The sequence below is a fragment of the Cetorhinus maximus genome, unplaced genomic scaffold (assembly GCF_964194155.1).
Source record: "Cetorhinus maximus unplaced genomic scaffold, sCetMax3.hap1.1 HAP1_SCAFFOLD_749, whole genome shotgun sequence".
In the NCBI taxonomy this organism is placed as follows: Eukaryota; Metazoa; Chordata; class Chondrichthyes; order Lamniformes; family Cetorhinidae; genus Cetorhinus; species Cetorhinus maximus.
Genome location: NW_027596691.1, coordinates 155,397 through 177,544, shown reverse-complemented (window position 1 = coordinate 177,544; position 22,148 = coordinate 155,397). Strand labels below are relative to the sequence as shown.

General features: G+C 44.6%; 2 protein-coding genes across 2 annotated transcripts in view; one reads left to right on the top strand and one right to left on the bottom strand.

The window, feature by feature from the left end:
* Positions 1-277: 277 nt before the first annotated feature.
* Positions 278-22,148, bottom strand: part of LOC144674684 (uncharacterized) — a 112,703-nt gene continuing 90,832 nt past the window's right edge. The window contains 1 exon segment of the mRNA XM_078535924.1: positions 278-2,833. Within this exon segment, the coding sequence (XP_078392050.1) occupies positions 2,176-2,833 (658 nt within the window). The 3' untranslated portion in view covers positions 278-2,175.
* LOC144674680 (uncharacterized) lies at positions 9,095-21,681 on the top strand. The gene is made up of 3 exons (XM_078535920.1): positions 9,095-9,112; positions 10,929-11,897; positions 20,666-21,681. The coding sequence occupies exons 1-3, from the start codon at positions 9,095-9,097 to the stop codon at positions 21,593-21,595; spliced, it is 1,917 nt and encodes a 638-aa protein (XP_078392046.1). The 3' UTR covers positions 21,596-21,681.

Here is a 22,148-nt window from a genome sequence, read left to right as displayed (position 1 = left end):
GACAGTTGAAGGATAATCAATTAATCAATAGATGTATTGGTAAAGACTGGACATATAACCTGGGACAGAAAGTCTGTAATGCTTACACATAATTTTAAATGTACTAAATGTACATTATAAGACAGTGCATTGTAAAATGATCTTTCACAGACCAATCTAAAAAGATGAGTTGTGCTAAGTCGAAGTCTTTATGTCCTTGGGGAGTAACATAAAGATGGGTAAAGAATAAGGCATTATTCAAGAATTATTAAAAATCAGATACTGAAATATAGGGAGTAGCCCCATTTTATTACTGTGTGGAAAGATGCTCACATATGTGAGAAACAAATTATAAATAAGCAGACAGTTAATTATTGTTTGACAGTTAGGCTAATTTGAGATAAGAAAATATGAGTTACGGGGATCAAATGAAGGTGTGGAGAAGCCATTTTGCTGGCATGTTATCCACGCACTGAGTGTTTGAGACGGGATTCTGAAAGATCGACTGTCGACGGCCGAGCAGAGGGTTAGCATCACTTCACACCTTCAGCTTGATCACCCGAGGAAGGTGTGAGAAGTCTGCTTAGTTGTTAAGATTTTTCCTTTTACTGTTAATTGAAACTTAGTTTTCTAATTTTTTAACTTGTTACCTTTCTACCTTTTAATTGTTAATAAATCTTTTAAATTTACCATCTGAAGTATTCAGTCTTCTCCGATGATTGAGTCTAGTGTGAACCAAATGATTTATTAGATAATACACAATTGGGGACATCAGGTCAAATGAGTTGTACCCCATAAATTAATTGTAATGCCCTTTACACCATGAGCTCTAATTTTGTGCAGTAACCTTTGATGTGGCACTTTGTCAAATGCCTTCTGGAAATCGAAGTACAGCACATCCACAGGTTCCCCTTACCTTGTTGCTTGTTACTTCCCCAAAGAACACTTATAAATCAGTCAGGCATGATTTCTGTTTCACAAAACCATGTTGACGCTGCCTGATTACATTGAGACTTTTTAAGTGCCCATTAGAACCTCCTGAATAATAGATTCTAGGATTTTGCCAATGACAGATGTTAAACTAACTAGCCTGTAGTTTCCTGCTTTCTGTCTCCCTCCTTGAATAGAGGAGTCACATTCACTATTTTCCAATCTGATGAGATCTTTCCAGAATCTAGGGAATTTTGGAAAATTAAAACCAATGCATCTACTATTTCAGCAGCCACTTCTTTTTAGACCTTAGGATGAAGTCCATCAGGACCAAGGGACTTGTCAGTTTTTAGTTCTAATAATATTCTCGGTCCCCTTTCCCTGGTGCCTGTTATAAGTTCCCTGTAATTGTTTTAAGTTCCTCTCTCTCTTTCACCTCCTGATTCACAATCATTTCTGGCAGGTTATTTGTATTCTTTGCAGTGAAGACAGGTGCTAAAATCTGTTGTGTTTGTCCGCCATTTCCTTATTTTCCATTATTAATTCCCCAGACTCACTCTCTAGAGGACCAATGCTCACTTTACTGATTCTTTTCCTTTTTAAATACTTGTCGAAACTCCACCTGTTTTTATATTTCTAGCTAGCTTTCTCTTGTAGTCTAATTTCTCCCTCTTTATTAATCTTTTAGTCATTCTTTGCTGTTCCTTTTATTCTTTATACGGTATTATAAAAACTGCAGCATTCCAATTGTTGTTGACGGTTCCCGTGTGTTCGGCTCTCAGCTGCAGGCAGCGCCTGGTTCAGTTTTACCCAACACATCTATGTCTGTGATGTCGCATTCATCTCACATTTATAAAGCTACTTTCACGCAGTGAGAAACATCCCAAAGGGCTTCACAGGAGTGATGACCCTGAGCCACATAAGGAGATGTGAGGATGTTAAACTGAGGGTCCTGTCTGCTCTCTCAGGCGGATGTGAAAGATCCCATGGCTGCTATTTTTAAGGAGAGCAGGGGCACACTCCATGGTGAGGGCAATATTTCACCCTCAACCAATCTGACTAAAAACAGGTCATCCCTGGTCATGATCACATTGCTGTTGTGGAGGTTTGCTGCGCACAGAGATGTCCTGAGATTGTGAAAGGCACTTTACAATTCTGTCAACTCCAGCCCGGATAATGTGATTAGCAACAACACTTACCCAATATCATAATTAACAAGGTTCACTCCTGAATCTGATTAACAGCAGCAGAATTTGAACAGTGCAGTCACGTGTGAATTCGCTGGTGTGTCAGCAGGTTAGAAGATCGATTAAATCTCTTCCCACACACGGAGCAGGTGAAGGGCCTCTCCCCAGTGTGAACTCGCTGGTGAGTCAGCAGGTTGGATGAATGAGTAAATCCCTTCCCACACACGGGACAGGTGAAGGGCCTCTCCCCAGTGTGAACTCGCTGGTGTCTCAGCAGGTTGGATGATCGATTAAATCCCTTCCCACACACGGAACAGGTGAATGGCCTCTCACCGGTGTGAACTCGCTGGTGTGTGAGCAAGTGGGATGGTCGTGTGAATCCCTTTCCACATTCAGAGCAGGTGAAGGGCCTCTCCCCAGTGTGAACTAGCTGGTGTGTCAGCAGGTTGGATGACTGGGTGAATCCCTTCCCACATTTGGAGCAGGTGAACGGCCTTTCCCCAGTGTGAACTCGTTCATGTACAGTAAGTTCAGATGATCGTCTGAACCCAGTTGCACAGTGAGAGCACCTGAACGGTCTCTCATCAGTGTGAATGCGTTGATGATATTGCAGATCCCCAGAACCTTTGAAGCACTTTCCACAGTCTGGACATTTAAAAGGTCTCTCGTCAGTGTGAACCCGTTGATGTGTCAGAAGGTGGGGCGATGTCCTGAACCTCTTCCCACACTGTGAGCAGCTGAACGGTGCATAGCCGGTGTGAATGCGCTGGTGCTCCCTCAGTCCATGTGGGTTTTTAAAGCTCTTTTCACAGTCAGGGCATTTAAACTCTCTCTTTTCAGCGTGGACTTGCTGGTGTTTCAGCAGGTGGGATGAGAGAGTGAATCCTTTTCCACACACGGAGCAGGTGAACGGCCTCTCCCCAGTGTGAAGTCGCTGGTGTCTCTGAAGGCAGACTAACTGAATGAATCCCTTCCCACACATGGAGCAGCTAAATGGCCTCTCCCCGGTGTGACTGCGTCGATGAGTTTCCAGATCAGACGGGGATCTGAATCCCTTCCCACAGTCCCCACATTTCCACGGTTTATCCCTGGTGTGAACGGTACTTTTTGCTTCCATGTTCAAAGGATGATAATATTCAGGTCCTGATGAATCAAGTGACTCTGGCTGATTTTGATGTGATAGTGGTTTGACTTTCCAAACTGAAAATCCTTCTAATACTCTACAAAATGAATTTAAAACATAAACAAGGAACTGTGAAACAGAACCGACAAAAACACAAGGACAGGCTGTGACATTGAGGTGAATGAATCTGGTAATTTGTGGGACCAGCACGTGGAAAATGTGACCATGGAAGCTACCAGATTGTCATAAAAACCCAACTGGTTCACTAATGTCCTTAAGGGAAGGGAACCTGCCTCCCAGTCTGGACCTACACAAGATTCTGGCCTCTACGGGAGAAGAGAGAGTGAGAGGTGGAGGAGGGGAAAAGGAGACGGATTTCATAGATCTGCAATTCAACCAGAATTTGGAAATTCCAAACCCATGGCCCCCACCACCTGGAAATACAAGAGCAGCTGGTGCATGGAGAAAACCATCGGCTTTAAGACGCACAGCATAGAGTTCACACTGGGGAGAGGCCAGACACCTGCTCCACATGTGAGAAGGGGTTTAATCCATCATCCATCCAGCTGACACACCAGCGAGTTCAGCAATGACTCCGGGGGTTGGATTCTGCTGTTCATCACATCCAGGGCTGAACCATGTTCATTCTGATAGTGTGGGTTTGTTTCTGCTGATGTTAATAATCTCTGTAACCGGACTGGTGATTTAATATTCTGGAAATTGCCTTGTTTTACTTTGTAACCCTTACTCTTCAAATGAAGCATCTTTCTTCAGCCTACAACAAACAGTAATTTACTTGTAATTTTTTCCATTTAGTTTCTTTATTCAGTGCTCACCATATGGTCTGCTCTACGTTGGGAAGATCAAACACAGATTGGGTGATCACTTTGTGGAACAACCTCTGTTCAGTCTGTGAGCTTGACCATGAGCTTCTGGTCACTTATCATTTTAATTCTCTGCTCCACTCCCACTCTGACCTCTCTGTCCTTGGCCCCCCCTGATCTGTTCCAATGAAGCTCAATGGGAGCTTGAGGAAAAGCAGCTCATCTTTCGATTCAACACTTTACAACCTTCCAGAACTCAACATCGAGTTCAGCAGTTTCTGCACCAACAGGGAGTTGTCAGGATCAGGAACTCTTGACCTGAAAAGGTGCTGGAACCTGATTCTACAGGGAATTTTAAAAGGAAGTTGACAGGGACTTGAGAATGAGGAACTTACTGATTACAAACAGAATGCATGTGTGTGGGTCTAAACATGACTGCTCTTTCAAAGAGACAGCAGAAGCACAAAGGGTTGAATGGCCTTTCTGTGCCGTAAGTTTCTATGATTCTAGGGGATGGCTATTTAGTCCCTCGTGCCTGTTCCACCATGAATTGAAAACGTGGCTGATCTGTGATCTAACTCTATACACTTGCCTTTGCTCCACATCCATTAATACCTTTGGTTAACAAAGATTGTTCAATGTCAGATTTAACATTAACATTGATCTTGCATCAACTGCTGTTTGTGGAACAGAGTTCCTCACTTCTACCTACCTTTGTGTGCAGAGGTGTTTGCTAACTTCACTTCTGAAAGGTTCAGCTCTCATGTTTACATTATGCCCACTATTGCGTTGATATCCTCTTTAACCAGCAATGCAATTCCACCACCTTTTCCTTTTTGTCTGACCTTCCTAAACACTGAATACCCCTGGATGTTCAGTTCTCATCCCTGGTTGATGCAAGATCAATGTTAATGTTAAATCTGACATTGAACAATCTTTGTTAACCAAAGGTATTAATGACATTGAACAGTCCCAGATTCCCCAACTGGTGGAAATTGTTTCTCTCTATCTATCCACTCAGTTCCAATTAATATTTTGACAACTTTGATCAAATCACCCCTTAATCTTCTAAATTCCAGTGAATACAACCCAACTTTGTGTCATCTCGCCTCACAATTTAACACTTGGAGTCCAGGTATCGTTCAGGTAAGTCTGTGCTGCATTCCCTCCAAGGAAAATGTATCCTTCCTGCCCAGAACTGAACACCGTTCTCCAGATGTCGTCTGACCAGGGCTTTGTGTATCCAGATGCTTTTCCAGTCACAGTGATACCTGAAATTAATTTATTAGGAGAGATGACTGAAACTCGGATTGTGTTTCCAGGAATTTATCCAAGATAGAGAGAAATTATTTCTGTTAACTGGGGAGTTGTGGACTAGGGGCATAGTCTAAAAATTGTAGCCAGGTCTTTCAGATTGAAATGAGGTAACAATTGTTGACACAAAAACAAAAGTTTGGAATTCTCTCCCACAAATGACAATTCCCTCACCAATATGGCCACCCATTTACACCCCCACCCCCCACCTTCCCCTCCCAAGATGGTGACAGGCAGTTGCCTGCATAAACCAGGCCTCTTACCAGGGTTTCCAGTCCCACAGCCACCATGTTTTTTTTAATTCTATGATGGGTTGTGGGCATTGCCCATTCCTAATAGCCCTGGAACTGAGTGGCTTGCTGGACGGTTTCAGAGTGAACCACTTCACTGTGGGTCTGGAGTCACATGTAGGTTGGCAGATTTCCTTCCCTGAAGGGGCGCTGGTGAACCAGATGAGGTTTTAAAACAACCCATGATAGTTTTATGGTCACTATTTCCGAGACGAGGTTTATATTCCAGATTTATTCACTGAATTGAATCCATATCCTCAGAACAGGGTCTCTGGGTTTCTAGCCCAGTGACATTACCACTAGGCCACTGTCTCCCCGTCCTCCGAGCTCGCGTGCGGTTTCCAGGCTCCCCCCGGTTCATAATCTCCACCCGCCCTCTGAGCTCGCGCGCGGTTTCCAGGCTCCCCCCGGTTCATAATCTCCACCCGCCCTCTGAGCTCGCGCGCGGTTTCCAGGCTCCCCCCGTTCACAATCTCCAGCCGTCGGCTTCATTTCTCACCCTTTGTGATCTTAACCCGACCGCCTTCTTCCAGCTCCGATTCCAGTTCTGCGCATGCTTCAGTCGCAGCCTAGCCCCGCCCCTCCATCACTCCGATTGGCTCGAGAACCAAAGGCAGCCGCGGACACGCCCCCTCCTGCTATTGGCCTGTCGCTGCTGTCAATCAGCCGGGCATTGTGAGCTGACAGGTGGGAGGTCACTGTCGGGAGCGGGTTAATAAACCCCGGGCGGGGGGGGCGGGGTTTACAAATCCCGAATGCGGCGCCAGTTAAACAATGAACATTCTCCACTCTCACTATCCGCCGCTTCCGGCTTCTCTCTGAATCCTCCCAATATACTGAACACCAATGTGTTCACTCTGTTCCAATATTCTGAATGTGAGAATACCTTTACAAAAAGCAATGACCTGCTGAGACACCAGCGTATTCACACTGCACTCTCACTGAGACTCACAGTGATGGAAAACTGTCTCACCCCTGTACACAAACTGCCTTTGGACTGTGGCTGGGAGCTCCTGTCTGTTGGGTGTCAGATAGAAACTCGGCTTAAACTGTCACCCAACTGTCTCCAGGAGCAGCTGAGAAAACAAACTGTAGAATCCAATCGGACAGAATGACCCATCAGACAATCAATGTACAGGTTAAACCTTCCTTCCAGCCTCTGATCAAACACTTCTCCCTTTAAAACCAGGATTCAATGTTCAGATACACACCGAGACAGAGATTGCTGACACTCAAGAACACTTCCCAGTGTCAAATAATCAGTCTGTTGTGAGTCTTTCACACAAGGGGCTGCTTCCTGGCTCCGTCTCCATGTGTGTCAGCTCACAAGGGCGTGACTCAGCACCGTGTCAGCATCTGACCGCCCCTATATCACGCTTCAGCAGCTGGGGCCCAGGCATCCAGAGTGGGGGAAGTTCTGTATGAGAGTTTCACTGTTTTCTGTCACTGTGAGCCTCAGGGAGCAGCAGTACACTGCAGCGTCGGTCAGCTGCAGCCCCCACATAGTTAATGTGGTTAATTTAGTCCGATTTCGAGCTCTGCAATTTGGCAAATTGGATCCAAAATTGGCTTAGTGGCAGGAGGCAGAGGGTGATGGTCCAAAGTTGTTTTTGTGATTGGAAGGCTGTGATGAGTGGTATACCTCAGGGATACTTGCCTTTTTTAGTCGAGGCATAGAATATAAGAGCAGGGGGGTTATGTTGGAGCTGTATAAAACACTAGTTGGGCCACATCTGGAGTAATCTGTGCAATTCTGGGCGCCACACTATAGGAAGGATGTGATTGCACTGGAGAGGGTGCAGAGGAGATTCACCAGGATGTTGCCTAGGCTAGAGTGTTTCAGCTATAAAGGGAGACTGGATCGGCTAGGGCTGTTTTCCATAGAGCAGAGAAGGCTGAGTGGGGACCTGATAGAGGTGTACAAAATTATGAGGGGCATAGATAGGGTAGATAAGAAGAAACTTTTCCCCTCAGCGGAGGTGTCAATAACCAGGGGGCGGAGATTTAAGGTAAGGGGCAGGATCTTTAGAGGGGATTTGAGGAAAAATATTTTCACACAGGGGATGGTTGGAATCTGCAACACACTGCCTGAGGGGGTGGTAGAGGCAGGAACCCTGACAACATTTAAGAAGTATTTTGGTGAGTACTTAAAACGCCATTACATACAGGGCTGCGGGCCAAGTGCTGGGAAATAGGATTAGAATAGATAGGTGCTTGATGGCCAGCATGGACGCAATGGGCCGAAGGGCCTTTTTCTGTGCTGTATAATTCTATGACTCTCTGACCCCGAGCCTGCTCACAGGAGGGATGGTTCCACTGTTACAGACCGAGTGGGAATGACATTCTATTGTGACATTGTGAAAGTTTAATGACATTCTGACGATGCCGGCACACATGAGGTCTACGATTTTAAGGTGCAAGATGGTGTGGCATTACTTTCCTCATCATCTGTCATAAGAGGATCCCCTCCACTATCCACTTTGTCTTGGTTATATTGACATGAAATAATAGTAATGATCGCCATCATCATCATCATTGAAACCTCTGATGAGTCTCTGGAAAGTCAGCGAGCTCTCTGCAACAGAGAAGATTCCCCACATGTCAAACTTGAAGGTGGATGTTTGAATCTTGAAGCAAAACATGATAAACAACATTAAGTTCACAACCATCATGTTACCGGATATCCGTAATCACAGACAAGTGATATGTCAGTAGCACGTGTATCACTGAGCCCTCAGTGAACCACTGGGTGCATGGGCTGAAACCAAGTTCAAATAATCCCAAAGCATCTCTCTTACCGTGTTCAGTTAATGCTGAGCAGATAGACACATTCTCAGTTATAATACTGAGAGGAACTTTTCAGTCATTTCAAATTGGAGACTGATGAAAATAGAATGAAGGAACATTTGAGAAAAAGAAACTCATCGTGACCATTGGAATGTGTTCTGTCTCGTTCACTGAAAGGCCGAATGAGTGGTCAGCAAAAGGTTCCAATGCAGCAGGTTGGTCGAGTGATTATGGTGTTGGACTTAGGTTCAGTCAACGAATGCTCAAGTGGAATTGAGCCTCCCACACCCAACCTCCTCCTGGGAGTTTTTTTGCCAGGGTTGTTCCTGCTTTTGTTGAGCGAGGAAGATGGAAGTAAGGGAACGATGCTGCTAGGCAGATCAGCAATTCTCTTAGTGAATTCAGAGTAGCGTCAAGGGGTTGAATGACACCCTCCTGTTTCTATTGAAGGACAATATATTTTCCAAAGACTGTAAAGAGTGGGATTGATGGAGAATGGAGAATGATGCAGAATGAGAAAGACAGATATATAGAAAGAGAGAAAGTTAGGTTGGCAGAGAGAAGTAATGATCAATTTATTTCCTAAAAAAGGCAGGTTGGGCACAGAGAGCTTTTGTAAGAATATTTTGTATCTGTCTTTACCAAGGAAGAAGATGCTATATGGCCACGGTGAAAGAGGTAAGTAAAACACTAGAAGTATTTAAAATTGATAGGAAGAAGAGACTAGATAGACAGTCAATATTTAAAGTTAATAATGAACATGGACTGGATGAGTTGCATCCATGGATAATGAGGGAAGTGAGAGTGGAAATTTCAGAGGCACTGGCCATAATTTTCCAATTTCACTTAGACTCAGAGGTAGTTCCAGAGGACTGGAGGATTGCAAACGTTATAACTTTGTTGAAAAAAAGTAAAGATAAGCCCAATAACTACAGGCCAGTCAGTTTAACCTCCGTGGTGGGGAAAATTCTAGAAGCAATGATTCGGGATAAAATTAATAATCACATCGATAAATGTGGGTTAATTGAGGAAAACCAGCACGAATTTAATCTTATTTATTGGCCATCCGACCCCAGTGTGAAAGCAAAGAAAAACCTGTTCATAATTGGGGTTCTCTATGGCAGCACTTTTACCCAGCATCCCCCGCGGTGGAGAATGTCCCCTGTCCATTACCACAGAGGAGCAGCGCGCAGGCGCAGTGCTGCCCAGTGTTGGGAGCATGCGCAGTGTCAGATGACCAGGGACAGACGCTTCTCTCCCGGATCCACAATGGGTAGAGGGGGGAATGGCGGGGGCGGAAAGAGCGATGGATCCGGCGGGTGGACGGAGAGGCTCCGGAAACATGTTGTGTAAACTGCAAACCCCAAATGAGAAGCTACCGGTTCTCCGTTTGCACAGAGCGGAGCCGAGAGGAAATGTCCCGGTGACAAACCCAGAGCAGGAGGGGAGAATGTTGTGAATTTCTATCCTGGACTGACAGGGATGGGTTTTGGAAACTCCTTTCACAGGGGGTTAGAAGAGGAGGATTTACACACAGCAAACTCAAACCGACAGAAATGTGTGTCTCTTCTCAATTTCTATCCTGGGCCAACTGATGAATTTTGTAAACCAAAAAAAAAATTACAGGTGTTGGGAAGGTTTGGGTTGGGGCATCTTTTCTTTAGAAAAAGGGAGAGGGAGGAGCTGATAGAGGGCTTTACAATGATCAATGGGTTGGACGGGGTAGATATGGAGACAATGTTTCCACTTGAAATGTCTTCATTCAGAGAGTGGTGAGAATATGGAACTCACAGGAAACCATTGAGGGAGAAAAATTGTGATAGTTTCAACAGGAGACTAGATGAGTACATGGAAGAAAAGGGATTAGAAAGATAAGCTGAAAGGCTGAGATGATTTGCATGAAATGGGGGGAGAAGCATAAAACTAGCAGAACAGTTGGACAGAATGGCCTGTTTGTCTGTTGCATATTTTGAGTATTTCAATTTAAACTTCATTTACAGGGTATTCGGAGGGTTGGATTTGCAGATGGGAAATTCAAACCAAACATCACATCAAGATCTGACAGAGTCACTTGATTCATCAGGATCCGAATATCATTGGCCTTTGAATGTGCAAGGAGAAATGTTTGGCTGTTCTATCTGTGGGAAAATGTTTCAAACATCAGTGTGACTGGAAAAGCACGAAGACAGACACACACACCCCGAGTGAGAGTTTTCCAGTGAACTGACTGTGGAAAGAGCTTTAACCAGTTACACAGCCTGAAAAAACATCACACTGTTCACAGCGGGAAGGGACTGTACACGTGTTGTGTGTGGGTGTGGGGCTGGGCTTCAACTGGTCGTCCAACCTGGGGAGACACAAGGACACCCGCACCATGGGGAAACCATGGAAATGTGGGGACTGTGGGAAGGGTTTCAATTCCCCATCTGAGGTGGAAACTCATCGACGCAGTCACACTGGGGAGAGACCGTTCACTTGCTCCGTGTGTGGGAAGGGATTCACTCAGTCATCCAGTCTCTACACACACCAGCATGTTCATACTGGCAAGAGGCCATTCACCTGCCTTGAATGTGGAAAGGGATTTAATGCTTTGTCAAACCTCCGGACTCACCATCGTGCTCACTCTGATGAGAGACCGTTTAAATGTTCTGACTGTGAGAAGAGATTTATAAGCAGAAAGGATCTACTGACACACCAACACACTCACACTGGGGAGAGGCCATTCACCTGCAATGTGTGTAGGAAAGGATTCACTCAGTCATCCCACGTCCTGACACACCAACTTGTTCACACTGATAAGAGACCTTTTAAATGTTCTGACTGTGAGAAGAGCTTTAAAAGTAAAAAGGATTTACTGAACCATGAACACATTCACACTGGCGAGAGGCCATTCACCTGCTCCGTGTGTGGGAAGAGATTCATTTCTTCATCCCACCTTCTGACACACCAATTTGTTCACACCGAGCAGAGACCTTTTAATTGTCCTGACTGTGAGAAAAAATTTAAAAGCAGAAAGGATCTTCTGAAACACCAACACACTCACACTGGGGAGAGGCCATTCATCTGCTCTATCTGTGGGAAGGGATTCACTCGGTTAGCCCACCTGCTGAGACACCATCGAGTTCACACTGGGGAGAGGCCATTCACCTGCAGTGAATGTGAACAGGAATTCATTGATTCATCTGACCTTCTGATACACCAGCGAGTTCATACTGGGGAGAGACCATATACTTGCCTTGAGTGTGGCAAAAGATTCACTCAGTCATCTCATCTCACTACACATCAACTTGTTCACACTGATCAGAGACCTTTTAAATGTTCTGACTGTGAGAAGAGATTTAAAAGTAAACAGAATCTGCTGACACACCAGCGAGTTCATACTGGGGAGAGGCCGTTCACCTGCTCCGTGTGTGGGAAGAGATTCGCTCAGTCAAACAACCTGCTGAGACACCAGCAAGTTCATATGCGACAGCAGGGGTTGGATTCTGATGTAATTGCTACATTTATTCACATGCAGGACTGAATCATGTCTGGATGCCTGTTTTCAGTTTTCAGTGGGGTTCCACAATTTGTAGTTTATATCAATGATTTAGACTTAAATGTAGGGGCAATGAGCAAGAAGATTGCAGATGATGTCAACATTGCTGGTGTGGTTGACAATGAGGAAGAAAGCTGTGGACTGCAGGAAAACATCAATGGACTGGTCAGATGAGCAGAGCAGAAAATTGGTAAATGTAAATCAATCTGGAGCAGTGTGTGATAATGAAATTGGGGAGGGCAAACAAGAGAAGGGAATGAAAATAAAAGGGATGACGCTGAGAACTACAGAGGAACAGAGAGACCTCGGAGTGCACATCCACAGATCCCTGAATGTGGCTGGACAGGTAGATCAGGTGGTCAGGAAGGCATTTGGGACACTTTCTTGCCTGAGGCCTAGAATATAAGAGCAGGGAGATTATGTTAGAATTGTGTAAAACACTTGTTAGAGCACAGCTAGAGTACTGAGTATGGCCTTGGTCACTGCATTAATCAACTATAAAGTAATCAATTAGCCTAAAACTAAAGACAAATTGATAATTTATCATAGAATTGCAGTCAGTATTCAATTAATCAAATCTAGGGGATAATGATAAAGCTAACTAACAATGGGTTGAAACAGTGAAGAAGTCTGATTTTTTCAGTAAATTAAACTCTGAGGTGTTTAGATGATAAGAGTTAAGAAAAACATTTTTGTTAATTCCCTCTAAAAAATAAGGTGACTTTAGCACAATGGAAGAAGCTGATTGGTGGGTAGCTGATGAATCTTTATTTATTTTAATGATTAGCTTATTTTGTTTAAATGAGTTAATAATCAGATAAATAAAGGCATGGCAGGGCATCTAATTCCTGTAGAGTGCGCATCCAGTTCCATGTGGGAAAATCAGGATGCATCTCTGTGCTGGACAATCACAAGTGCAGGAAGTGTCATCAGCTGGAGCAGCGGGAGGCAAAGGGGAATGGTCAAGAGGTGGTTTTGGGACCACAAGGCTGTTTCCAGTGGAGTTCTGGATGGCTCAGCACAGGATTCCATGCTTCTGTGGTATATATCACTGCTTTAGACTTTAACATGGGGACATGATTAAGACATTTTCAACCTTGTCATTAACAGTGAGAAAGAAAGCTGTAGACTGTCGGAAGGTGTCAATAGAATGATCAGGTGGGCAGAAAAGTAGCAAATGGAGATCATCCTCGAGAAGTGTGAGGTAATAAATACATTTGGGGAGGGCAAACATGGCAAAGGGAAAGAATATTACTGGTATGATGGTGAGAAGTGTAGGTGAACAGAGGGACATTGGAGTGCATGTCCACAGATCCCTGAAGGGGACAGGCGAGGTAGATAAGGTGTTTAAAAAGGCAGACAGGATACTTTCTGTTATTAACTGAGACATAGAATACAAGAACAGGGAATATTTCTAGCATTTTCGGTTGATGAAAGATCACAGACCTGAAACTCCTCTCTCTCCATAGATGCTGCCAGAGCTGCTGAGTATTTCCAGCGTTTTCTGTTTTTATTATATGATCAGGGAGGTTATACTAGAGCTGAATAAACAACTAGTTGGACCACAGCTGGACTACTGAGTACAGTTCTGGTCAGTGCATTACAGGAAGGATGTGTTCACACCAGAGAGGGTACGGAGGAGATTTATGAGGATATTGACAGGAATGGCGAATTTTAACGATAAGGTTGGGGTTGTTTTCTTTGGAACAGAGGAGGCTGAGGGGAGATTTAACTGAGGTGTATAAAATTATGAGGGGCACAGATAGAGTGGATAGGAAGGACTTATTTCTGTTAACAGAGATATCAATGACTAGAGGGCTTAGATTTAAACTAATTAGCAGATGGTAACCCCCAGGATGTTGATAGTGGGGGATACAGCGGTGGGCGATGGTTGGATTCTCTATTTTTGGAGATGGTCATTGCCTGACACTTGTGTGGCGTGAATGTTACTTGCCATTTGTCAGCCAAAACCTGGATATTGTCCAGGTCTTGCTGCATTTGGACATGGACTGTTTCAGTATCTGAGGAGTCACGAGTGGTGCTGAACATTGTGAATTGTCCTGATGAGTGCAAGACAAAAAGCTTAGTCATGTCTCTTTTTTCACCAATCTTCTGTAATGTGGCTGGTGTTTACTATTTTAATACATCAAATAAATCAGCTTTGTTTCAAATATACAGCGCGTCGTGTGTTTGGTCTCTCTGAGATATCACGAGCGTGTTCCCTTAAATCCACTCAGGAAATGTCTTTAACAGGAAACCAACAATTAAACACATCACATCAAATAATTGGCAAAAATCAGGAACCATTTTTTATTCAATAAGTTATGACCTGAGACGTTCTGCCTGAAAGGGGATAGGAGCAGATTCAATAACAACTTTCCAAAGTGAGTTAGATCTCCAGTTAAAAGGTAAAGTCTGCAGGGCTCTGGGGAAAGGGCAGGGGAGTGTGGGCTAATTGTCAGCTCTTTCAAAGGTGATCACAACCCTATAAGGCAGCTCTATGTCGACAGGAGAAAGGCTGGTGTTCAACTCTCTGAGATAACAAGGAAGTTATGAGAAATCAGAACAAAACACTGGTTCAACCTCAACTGGAGTATTGTGTCCAATTCTGGATACCACACTTTAGGAAGGATGTGAAGGTATTGAAGAGGATGCAGAACAGATTATTGAGAATGGATCCAGGGATGAGAAACTGCAGTTATGAGGATAGATTGGAAAAGATGGGGCTGATCTGTTTAGAGAAAAGAAGATTCAGAGGAGATTTGATAGAAATGCTCAAAATCATGAGGGATCTGGACAGAGTAGACAGGGAGAAACGATTCCTAGTGGCAGAAGGGCTGAGGACCAGAGGACATGGGTTAAAGATGAATTGAAAAAGAAGCAATGGTGACATGAGGAAAACCCTGTTTATGCAGTGAGTGGTTAGAATCTGGAGTGCACTGACTGAGAGTGTGGTGGAGGAAGGTTCAATCATGCCTTTCAAACAGAATTGGATAATTATCTGAACAGAAAAAATGTGCAGGGCCGGGGAGTGGGACTGGCTGAGTAGCTCTTTCGGAAAGCTGGCATGGGCAAGGACATGATGGGCCGAATGACCTCCTTCTATGCTGTAACCATTCTATGATTCTAATGAAGGCTGTGGAGAAAGGGCAGGGGAGTGGGACTCATTGGCAGCTCCTTCAAAGGTGGTCCCAGCCCTACAATGCAGCTCCATATTGAAAAGAGGCAGTCTGATGTCCAACTCTCCAAGAATAAAGAAAGATTTCAACTCTTAGCAGGAATAGGCAATTCAGCCTCTCGAGCCTGCCCCACCATTCAATACGATCTTAATTGATCTCATTTCGGCCTGAACTCCAATTTCCCGCCCTCCCCCCATAACCTTTCAACTCTTTACTAATTAAAAATCTGTCTATCTCCTCCTTAAATTTATTCAGTGTCCCGGCATCCCCTGCACTCTGAGGTAGTAAATTCCACAGATTCACGACCCTTTGAGAAAAGTAATTCCTCCTCATCTCTGATTTAAATCTACCACCCTTTAGCCTAAAACTATGGCCTCTTGTTCTACAATGCCCCACAAGGGGAAACATCTGCTCATGTCTACTTTGTCTACCCCCTTTAGCATCTTATATACCCCAATTAGATCTCCTCTCATCCTTCTACACTCTAGCGAGTATAGGCCTAAACTGCTCAATCTCTCCTCATAAGACAAGCCCCGCATCTCTGGAATCAATCTAGTGAACCTCCTCTGACCTGCCTCCAATGCAACAACATCCTTCCGCAAGTAAGGGGACCAAAACTGTGCACAATACTCCAGGTGCGGTCTCACCAATGCCTTGTACAGTTGCAACAATACTTCCCTATTTTTATACTCTATTCCTTTAGCAATAAATGCCAAAATTCCATTTGTCTTCCTTATTACCTGCTGTACCTGCATACTAGCTTTCAACGATTCATGCACGAGGACACCCAGATCCCTCTGCACTGAAGCATTCTGAAGTTTCTCTCCATTTAAATAATAAGTCGACTTTTTATTCTTCTGACCAAAGTGGATAACCTCACACTTATCCACATTCAACTCCATCTGCCAAATTTTGGCCCATTCACCTAACCTGTCCATATCCATTTGTAAATTTTTTATTTCTTCATTGCAACTTACTTTCCCACCTATTTTTGGTGTCATCTGCAAAGTTAGCTATTGTACCTTCTATCCCTGAATCCAAATCATTAATATAGATTGTAAATAGTTGGGGCCCAAGGACTGAACCCTGTGGCACCCTACTAGTTACAGCTTGCCATCCAAGGAGCCCTTCAATTCTCTGTGAATGTCTTTCAAATGCTGACAAATTCCTTCCTTCTTTTGAAATTCCATTTCCTTATGCCTGGGATGCAGACAGTGCTGGACACAGAGGGAGCAGCAAACCTGGTTCAGAGTGGACACGCTGGGTATATCCCTCCTTAAGTAAGGAGACCAAAACTGTACACAGTACTCTAGGTGTGGTTTCACCAATGCCCAGTACAGCTGTAGCAAAACTTCCCTACTTTTATACTCCAACCCTCTTGCAATAAATGCCAACATTCCAGTTACCTTCCTAATTTCTTGCTGTACCTGCATGCTAACTTTTTGAGATTTATGTGCCAGGACCCCAAGGTCCCTCTGTACTACAGCATTCTGCAGTCTCTCTCTACTTAAATAATTTCTGATTTTCTATTCTTCTTGTCAAAGTGAAAACACTCACATTTTCCCAAATAATGCACCATCTGCAAGTGTTTTCCCATTCACTTAATCTAGCTCTTTGTTTCCTCACAATTTGATTTCCTACCCATCTTTGTATTGTCAGCAAATGTGGCTGCAATACACTCGGCCCATTCAACCACGTCATTAGTATAGGTTGTAAATGGTTGAGGTGACAGCACTGATCCCATAATACCATAAGACTTAGGAGTAGAAATTAGGCCATTCGGCCCATCGAGTTTGCTCCGCCATTCAATCATGGCTGTTAAGTTTCTCAACCCCATTCTCCCGCCTTCACCCCATAACCTTTGATCCCCTTACCACCCAAGAACCTATCTATCTCGGTCTTAAATACACTCAATGACCTGGCCTCCACAGCCTTCTGTGGCAATGAATTCCAGATTCACCACTCTCTGGCTAAAGAAGTTTCTCCTCATCTCTGTTCTAAAAGGTCTTCCCTTTACTCTGAGGCTGTGCCCTCGGGTCCTAGTCTCTCCTACTAATGGAAACATCTTCCCCACGTCCACTCTATCCAGGCCTTTCAGTATTCTGTAAGTTTCCGTACAGTTCTGTTGAAGGGTCATGAGGACTCAAAACGTCAACTGTACTCTTCTCTGCCGATGCTGCCAGACCTGCTGAGTTTTTCCAGGTATTTCTGTTTCTGTTTTGAATTTCCAGCATCCGCAGTTTTTTGTTTTTATCTCTATGTATTTAATTTCTTGTTAAATTAATAAACATTTATGTTAGTTTAGATTAAAAAAAACCTTTTGAGACTGTGGTTTTATTTCTGAATTCAGAGCTGCATCTCAAAACATACCAATTGAAAATATAGGTTATGACATTTGTTCAAGTTTCTATCTGGGATTTAAACAACTCAGCCTTTACCAACTGCTGTGTCATAACATCGCTGCAGTACTACATTACACGACTAGAAATAATAATAAATGTACTTTATTACAGAAGCATAAATAATATATCTAATTTGTACAATATTACACCACTAGACATATCTATGTTGTTACAATCCCCTTAAAAGAAACAAATTCCCAGACAATCCTCAACGGAATAAATCGAAGGACAAGGTTAACTTTTAAAACTTATACTGTAACAATCAAACTAAAATCAACAAAAATGAAGCATGCATTAAAAGACAAATATTATTTGAATAGATAGGATAAATTTGACTTTAAACAGTTTATACAATAAAAAACAGGCTCCACAAAATCACCAGCATTTCCCCCCTCAGCATATTTGGCACTAATTCCAGTTACAGAGTCCCACAACTCTCTGTACTTCCCAGGGGAGGGAAAGATAGTGTTTTATTCACAGATGTTGGACAGAGGAGGAAGGTTAAGTGTCTGTGTGAAGTTAATAACAAACGCTGTGCTGTTTAAAACCAAACTCTGGAGAAAATGAGGGGAAGATGCATAGTAAACTCCCCTCCCCCCACTCCCTCAGCTGGCAGCCCAGCGCGCAGGCGCAGAAAGCGCTGCTGACCGTATTGTCCGGAGCAGGCGCAGTGCGGCTGCCACGAGCAGCCGCTCTCAGTAGCTTTTTGTTTTTATCTTTCCACCGATGCTGCCAGACCTGCTGAGTTTTTCCAGGTAATTCTGTTTTTGTTCTCGATCTCCTTTTGGGCCGCCGTAGACAGCAGCCATGGCCGTGGGGGTTCGCTCCGCGGCTTCTCGCTCTGGCCGGAGCCGCCAGCCGGTTGCCTGGAAACCTTGGCTCGAGAAGGTGCAGGAGGAAGGGGAACAATGGGTGGGGGTGGGGGTGGGGGTGGGGGTGGGGCTCTCGTGTCCGCGCGCCTGGCCTGCCCTGCCGCCTGGAACCCCAGCACGTCACCGCGGAGCAGAGTGATTCCTAATTGGCTGATTCAGGCAGGGTTCCATTGTGGACATCACAATGCGGAAGTTGGACAATGAGCTTCAGACTGAAACTTCCTCCTCTGGGCAACATCTGTGAGGAAATCAGTGTTTCTCCCTTTCTAATCTAATTCTGGTCTTAAATTGTTGACTTGCAGGAACTGAAGGAAATGAAGTTAATCCTGGGAGGGTGCAGACTCTGGAAAGGTTGCCCCAGTTCTCTCAATGAAAGGGGTGGTTTGCCCAGTAGTTGGCCGGTATTTAATGAGACAGTACAGTAATATAGACATTGAGTATTGCTGTAAAAAGAGAGAATCTGTCGAAGCTTTTCATTTGCACGCATCAAAATAGATGTGAGAATGTCAAATTTCAAAGGGAACAATAATTCATATTGTAAAACAGTGAGCGGATTGTTTTGCAAGTGTACTCAGGTCAAGTTGTTGCTTTGGGGTATGCACCAGGGAACAATCATGGCTAGCTTTTATTTAAATTCAGAAAATCCGAATCAAATCCAGTTGGTTGAGAGATGCCACTGGGGGAAATGACAAGGAATAGTTGTCCATGTAGCTTTTGTTCAATTGAAAAGGCACAATGCCTAGACAAATTTTCCCGGCTGAGGCCCAGGCCCAATAAAAGATTATCAGTTGGGCTCACAATGTGGCTCACTTACACTTGCTAGAAGCTCCATTTATCCCTATTCCAGGTCCGGTCCACTGCACATAAAGAAATTTTTTAGGAAGTCTTACTATAGCTGCACAGGGCATTGTTGAGGCCACACATTGAGTATTCTGCACAGTTTTGGATTCCTTCCTTAAGGAGGGATATACTGGCTTGGAAGCCATTTGTAGAAGGTTCACTAGGCTGATTCCTGGGATGAAAGATTGTCATCTGAGAAATGCTGAGCAGGTTGAGCCTTAACTCATTGGAGTTTAGAAGAATGAGAGGTGATCTTTTTGAAACAAATGGCATTCTGAGGAAGCTGGACAGAGTAGGTGCTGGGAGAATGTTCCCTCTCATGGGGAAATCTAGAACAAGGGGACACAGTTTAAAAAAGGGGTCTCCTATTTAAGATGGAGATGGGGAGGAATTTATTCTCTCAGAGGAGCGTTAGCCTTTGGAATTCTCTTCCACAGAGAGCAGTGGAGGCCGGGTCATTGAATATATTCAAGGCCGAGTTAGACAGATTTTTGATCAACAAGTGAGTCAATGATTATGGTGGACAGGCAGGAAAGTGCAGTTAAGGCCACATCAGATCAAACATGATCTTATTGAATGGCGGAGCAGGCTTGATGGTATGAATGGCCTACTGCTGTTCCCATTTCTTATAATCTCCGTTTCCAGGACAGGAAGCGGTGAACATGAATCTGTCGATCAGCTTGAATCGGCACCTTTAGGAAAATTGGGAGGGTGTATAGTCGGTACAGCAGAATGAGAATGTAGGGAAAGTGTGCGGGATGGAGATTCAGAGATTTTGGGGAATGAAAGAGGAAAGAATGTTCGATCAAAATTACAATTGTTTGTTCTGAATTTCTCCCCTGTACTGACAGCAATGACTTTTGTAAACTCCTTTTACAGGACATTAGAGGGGGAGGATTTGCAAATTGAAATCTCAAACCAAACGTCACGTCAGCAGTCACTCGGTTCATCACGATGTGAGTATCATCGGCCTTTGAATCTAGAAGGAGAACTGTTTGTCTGTTTTGTCTGCTTCAAAAGGTTTTTAACATCAGTGTGACTGGAAAAGCACCGAGACACACAGGCCCAAGTGAGAGTGTTCCAGTGCATTGACTGTGGAGAAAGCTTTAACAGGTTACACAGCTTGACAAAAACATGAGACCATTAACAGCAGGGAGAGACTGTACATGTGTTCTGTTTGTAGAAGTGTTTTCAACTGATTGTTGAAACTGGAGAGACACAAGGACACCCACACAATGGGGAAACCATGGAAGTGTAGGGACTGTGGGAAGGGATTCCAGAACCCATCTGCACTGGAAAATCATCGACGCAGTCACACCAGGGAGAGACCATTCACCTGCCCTGTTTGTGGGAAGGGATTCACTCTCTCAGGCAACCTGCAGATACACCAGCGAATTCACACCGGGAAGAGACCATTCACCTGCTCTGAGTGTGGGAAGGGATTCACTCAGTCATCTTCCCTGCAGAGACACCAGCGAGTTCATACTGGGCAGAGGCCGTTCACCTGCTCTGATTGTGGGAAGGCATTTACTCAGTTATCCAGCCTGCTGACACACCAGCGACTTCACACTGGGGAGCGGCCATTCACCTGCTCCGAGTGTGGGAAGGAATTCACTCAGTCATCCGCCCTGTGGATACACCAGCGAGTTCACACTGGGCAGAGGCCGTTCACCTGCTCTGACTGTGGGAAGGCATTTATTCAGTTATCCAGCCTGCTGACACACCAGCGAGTTCACACTGGGGAGAGGCCTTTCACCTGCTCTGACTGTGGGAAAGGATTCACTCAGTCATCCAGCCTACTGACACACCAGCGACTTCATACCGGGGAGAGACCTTTCACTTGCTCTGAGTGTGGGAAGGGATTCAATCAGTCAACTAACTTGCTGACCCACTGGCGAGTTCACACAGGGGAGAGGCCGTTCACCTGCTCCAAGTGTAGGAAGGGATTCACTCATTTATCCACCCTGCGGAGACACCAGCGAGTTCACACTGGGGAGAGGCCGTTCACCTGCTCCAAGTGTGGGAAGGGATTCACTCAGTCAACCGCCCTGCAGGCACATCAGCGAGTTCACACCGGGGAGAGACCATTCACCTGCTCTGAGTGTGGGAAGGGATTCAGTGATTCATCCCACCTGCTGATGCACCAGCGAATTCACACTGGGGAGAGGCCGTTCACCTGCTGTAACTGCGCGAAGAGATTCAGACTTTCATCCACCCTGCTGAAGCACCAGCAAGTGCATGCTGAGGAGAGGCCATTCACCTGCTCCGCTTGTGGGAAGGGATTCACTCAGTCATCCAGCTTGATGAGACACCAGCGAGTTCACAGATGATTGCAGGGATTCCGCTGTTATTGCTGTTGTTAATCACATCCAGGACTGAACCATGTTCATTCTGACTGTTGGTGAAGTAGGAGGGTCAGAGGGCTTCTTTCCGCTGGGCTGGCTGGTCTCACGGCTTTGCTTCCAGTGAGCTGATGCTCTTTGAGCCTGGGAGTGCACATTCCCACTGAAATGAGCCACAAAGCTGATTAAGTACATTCATTATATCCTAAATAGTAAATAGTGTTTTTCCTACCACTACAGATAGATCACAAATAAATACATTTGTCTCTGTTCCATTGAGTCTACAGCACGGGGCCAGGCCAGTCGACTCAATTGGTCTATGTCAGTATTTATGCTCCACATGAGCCTCCGCTTCATCTCCCTCCATCAGCATATCTTTCTATTCCTATCTCCCTCGTGTATGTATCTAACCTCTGCTTAAATGTCTTCATGTTTTTCACCTCCACCACTCGCTGTGGGAGCAAGTTCCACATTCTCACCACTCACTGGGTAAAGAGGTTTGTCATGAAATCCCTATTGGATTATTGAATCCCTTCATAAT

What these genes read in the sequence shown, in the direction of transcription:
- LOC144674680 (XM_078535920.1), top strand. An exon ending in TGAGACACCAGCAAGTTCAT is followed by an intron (nt 11,898 to 20,665) that starts ATGCGACAGCAG and finishes CAGCGAATTCAC; the next exon opens with ACCGGGAAGAGACCATTCAC.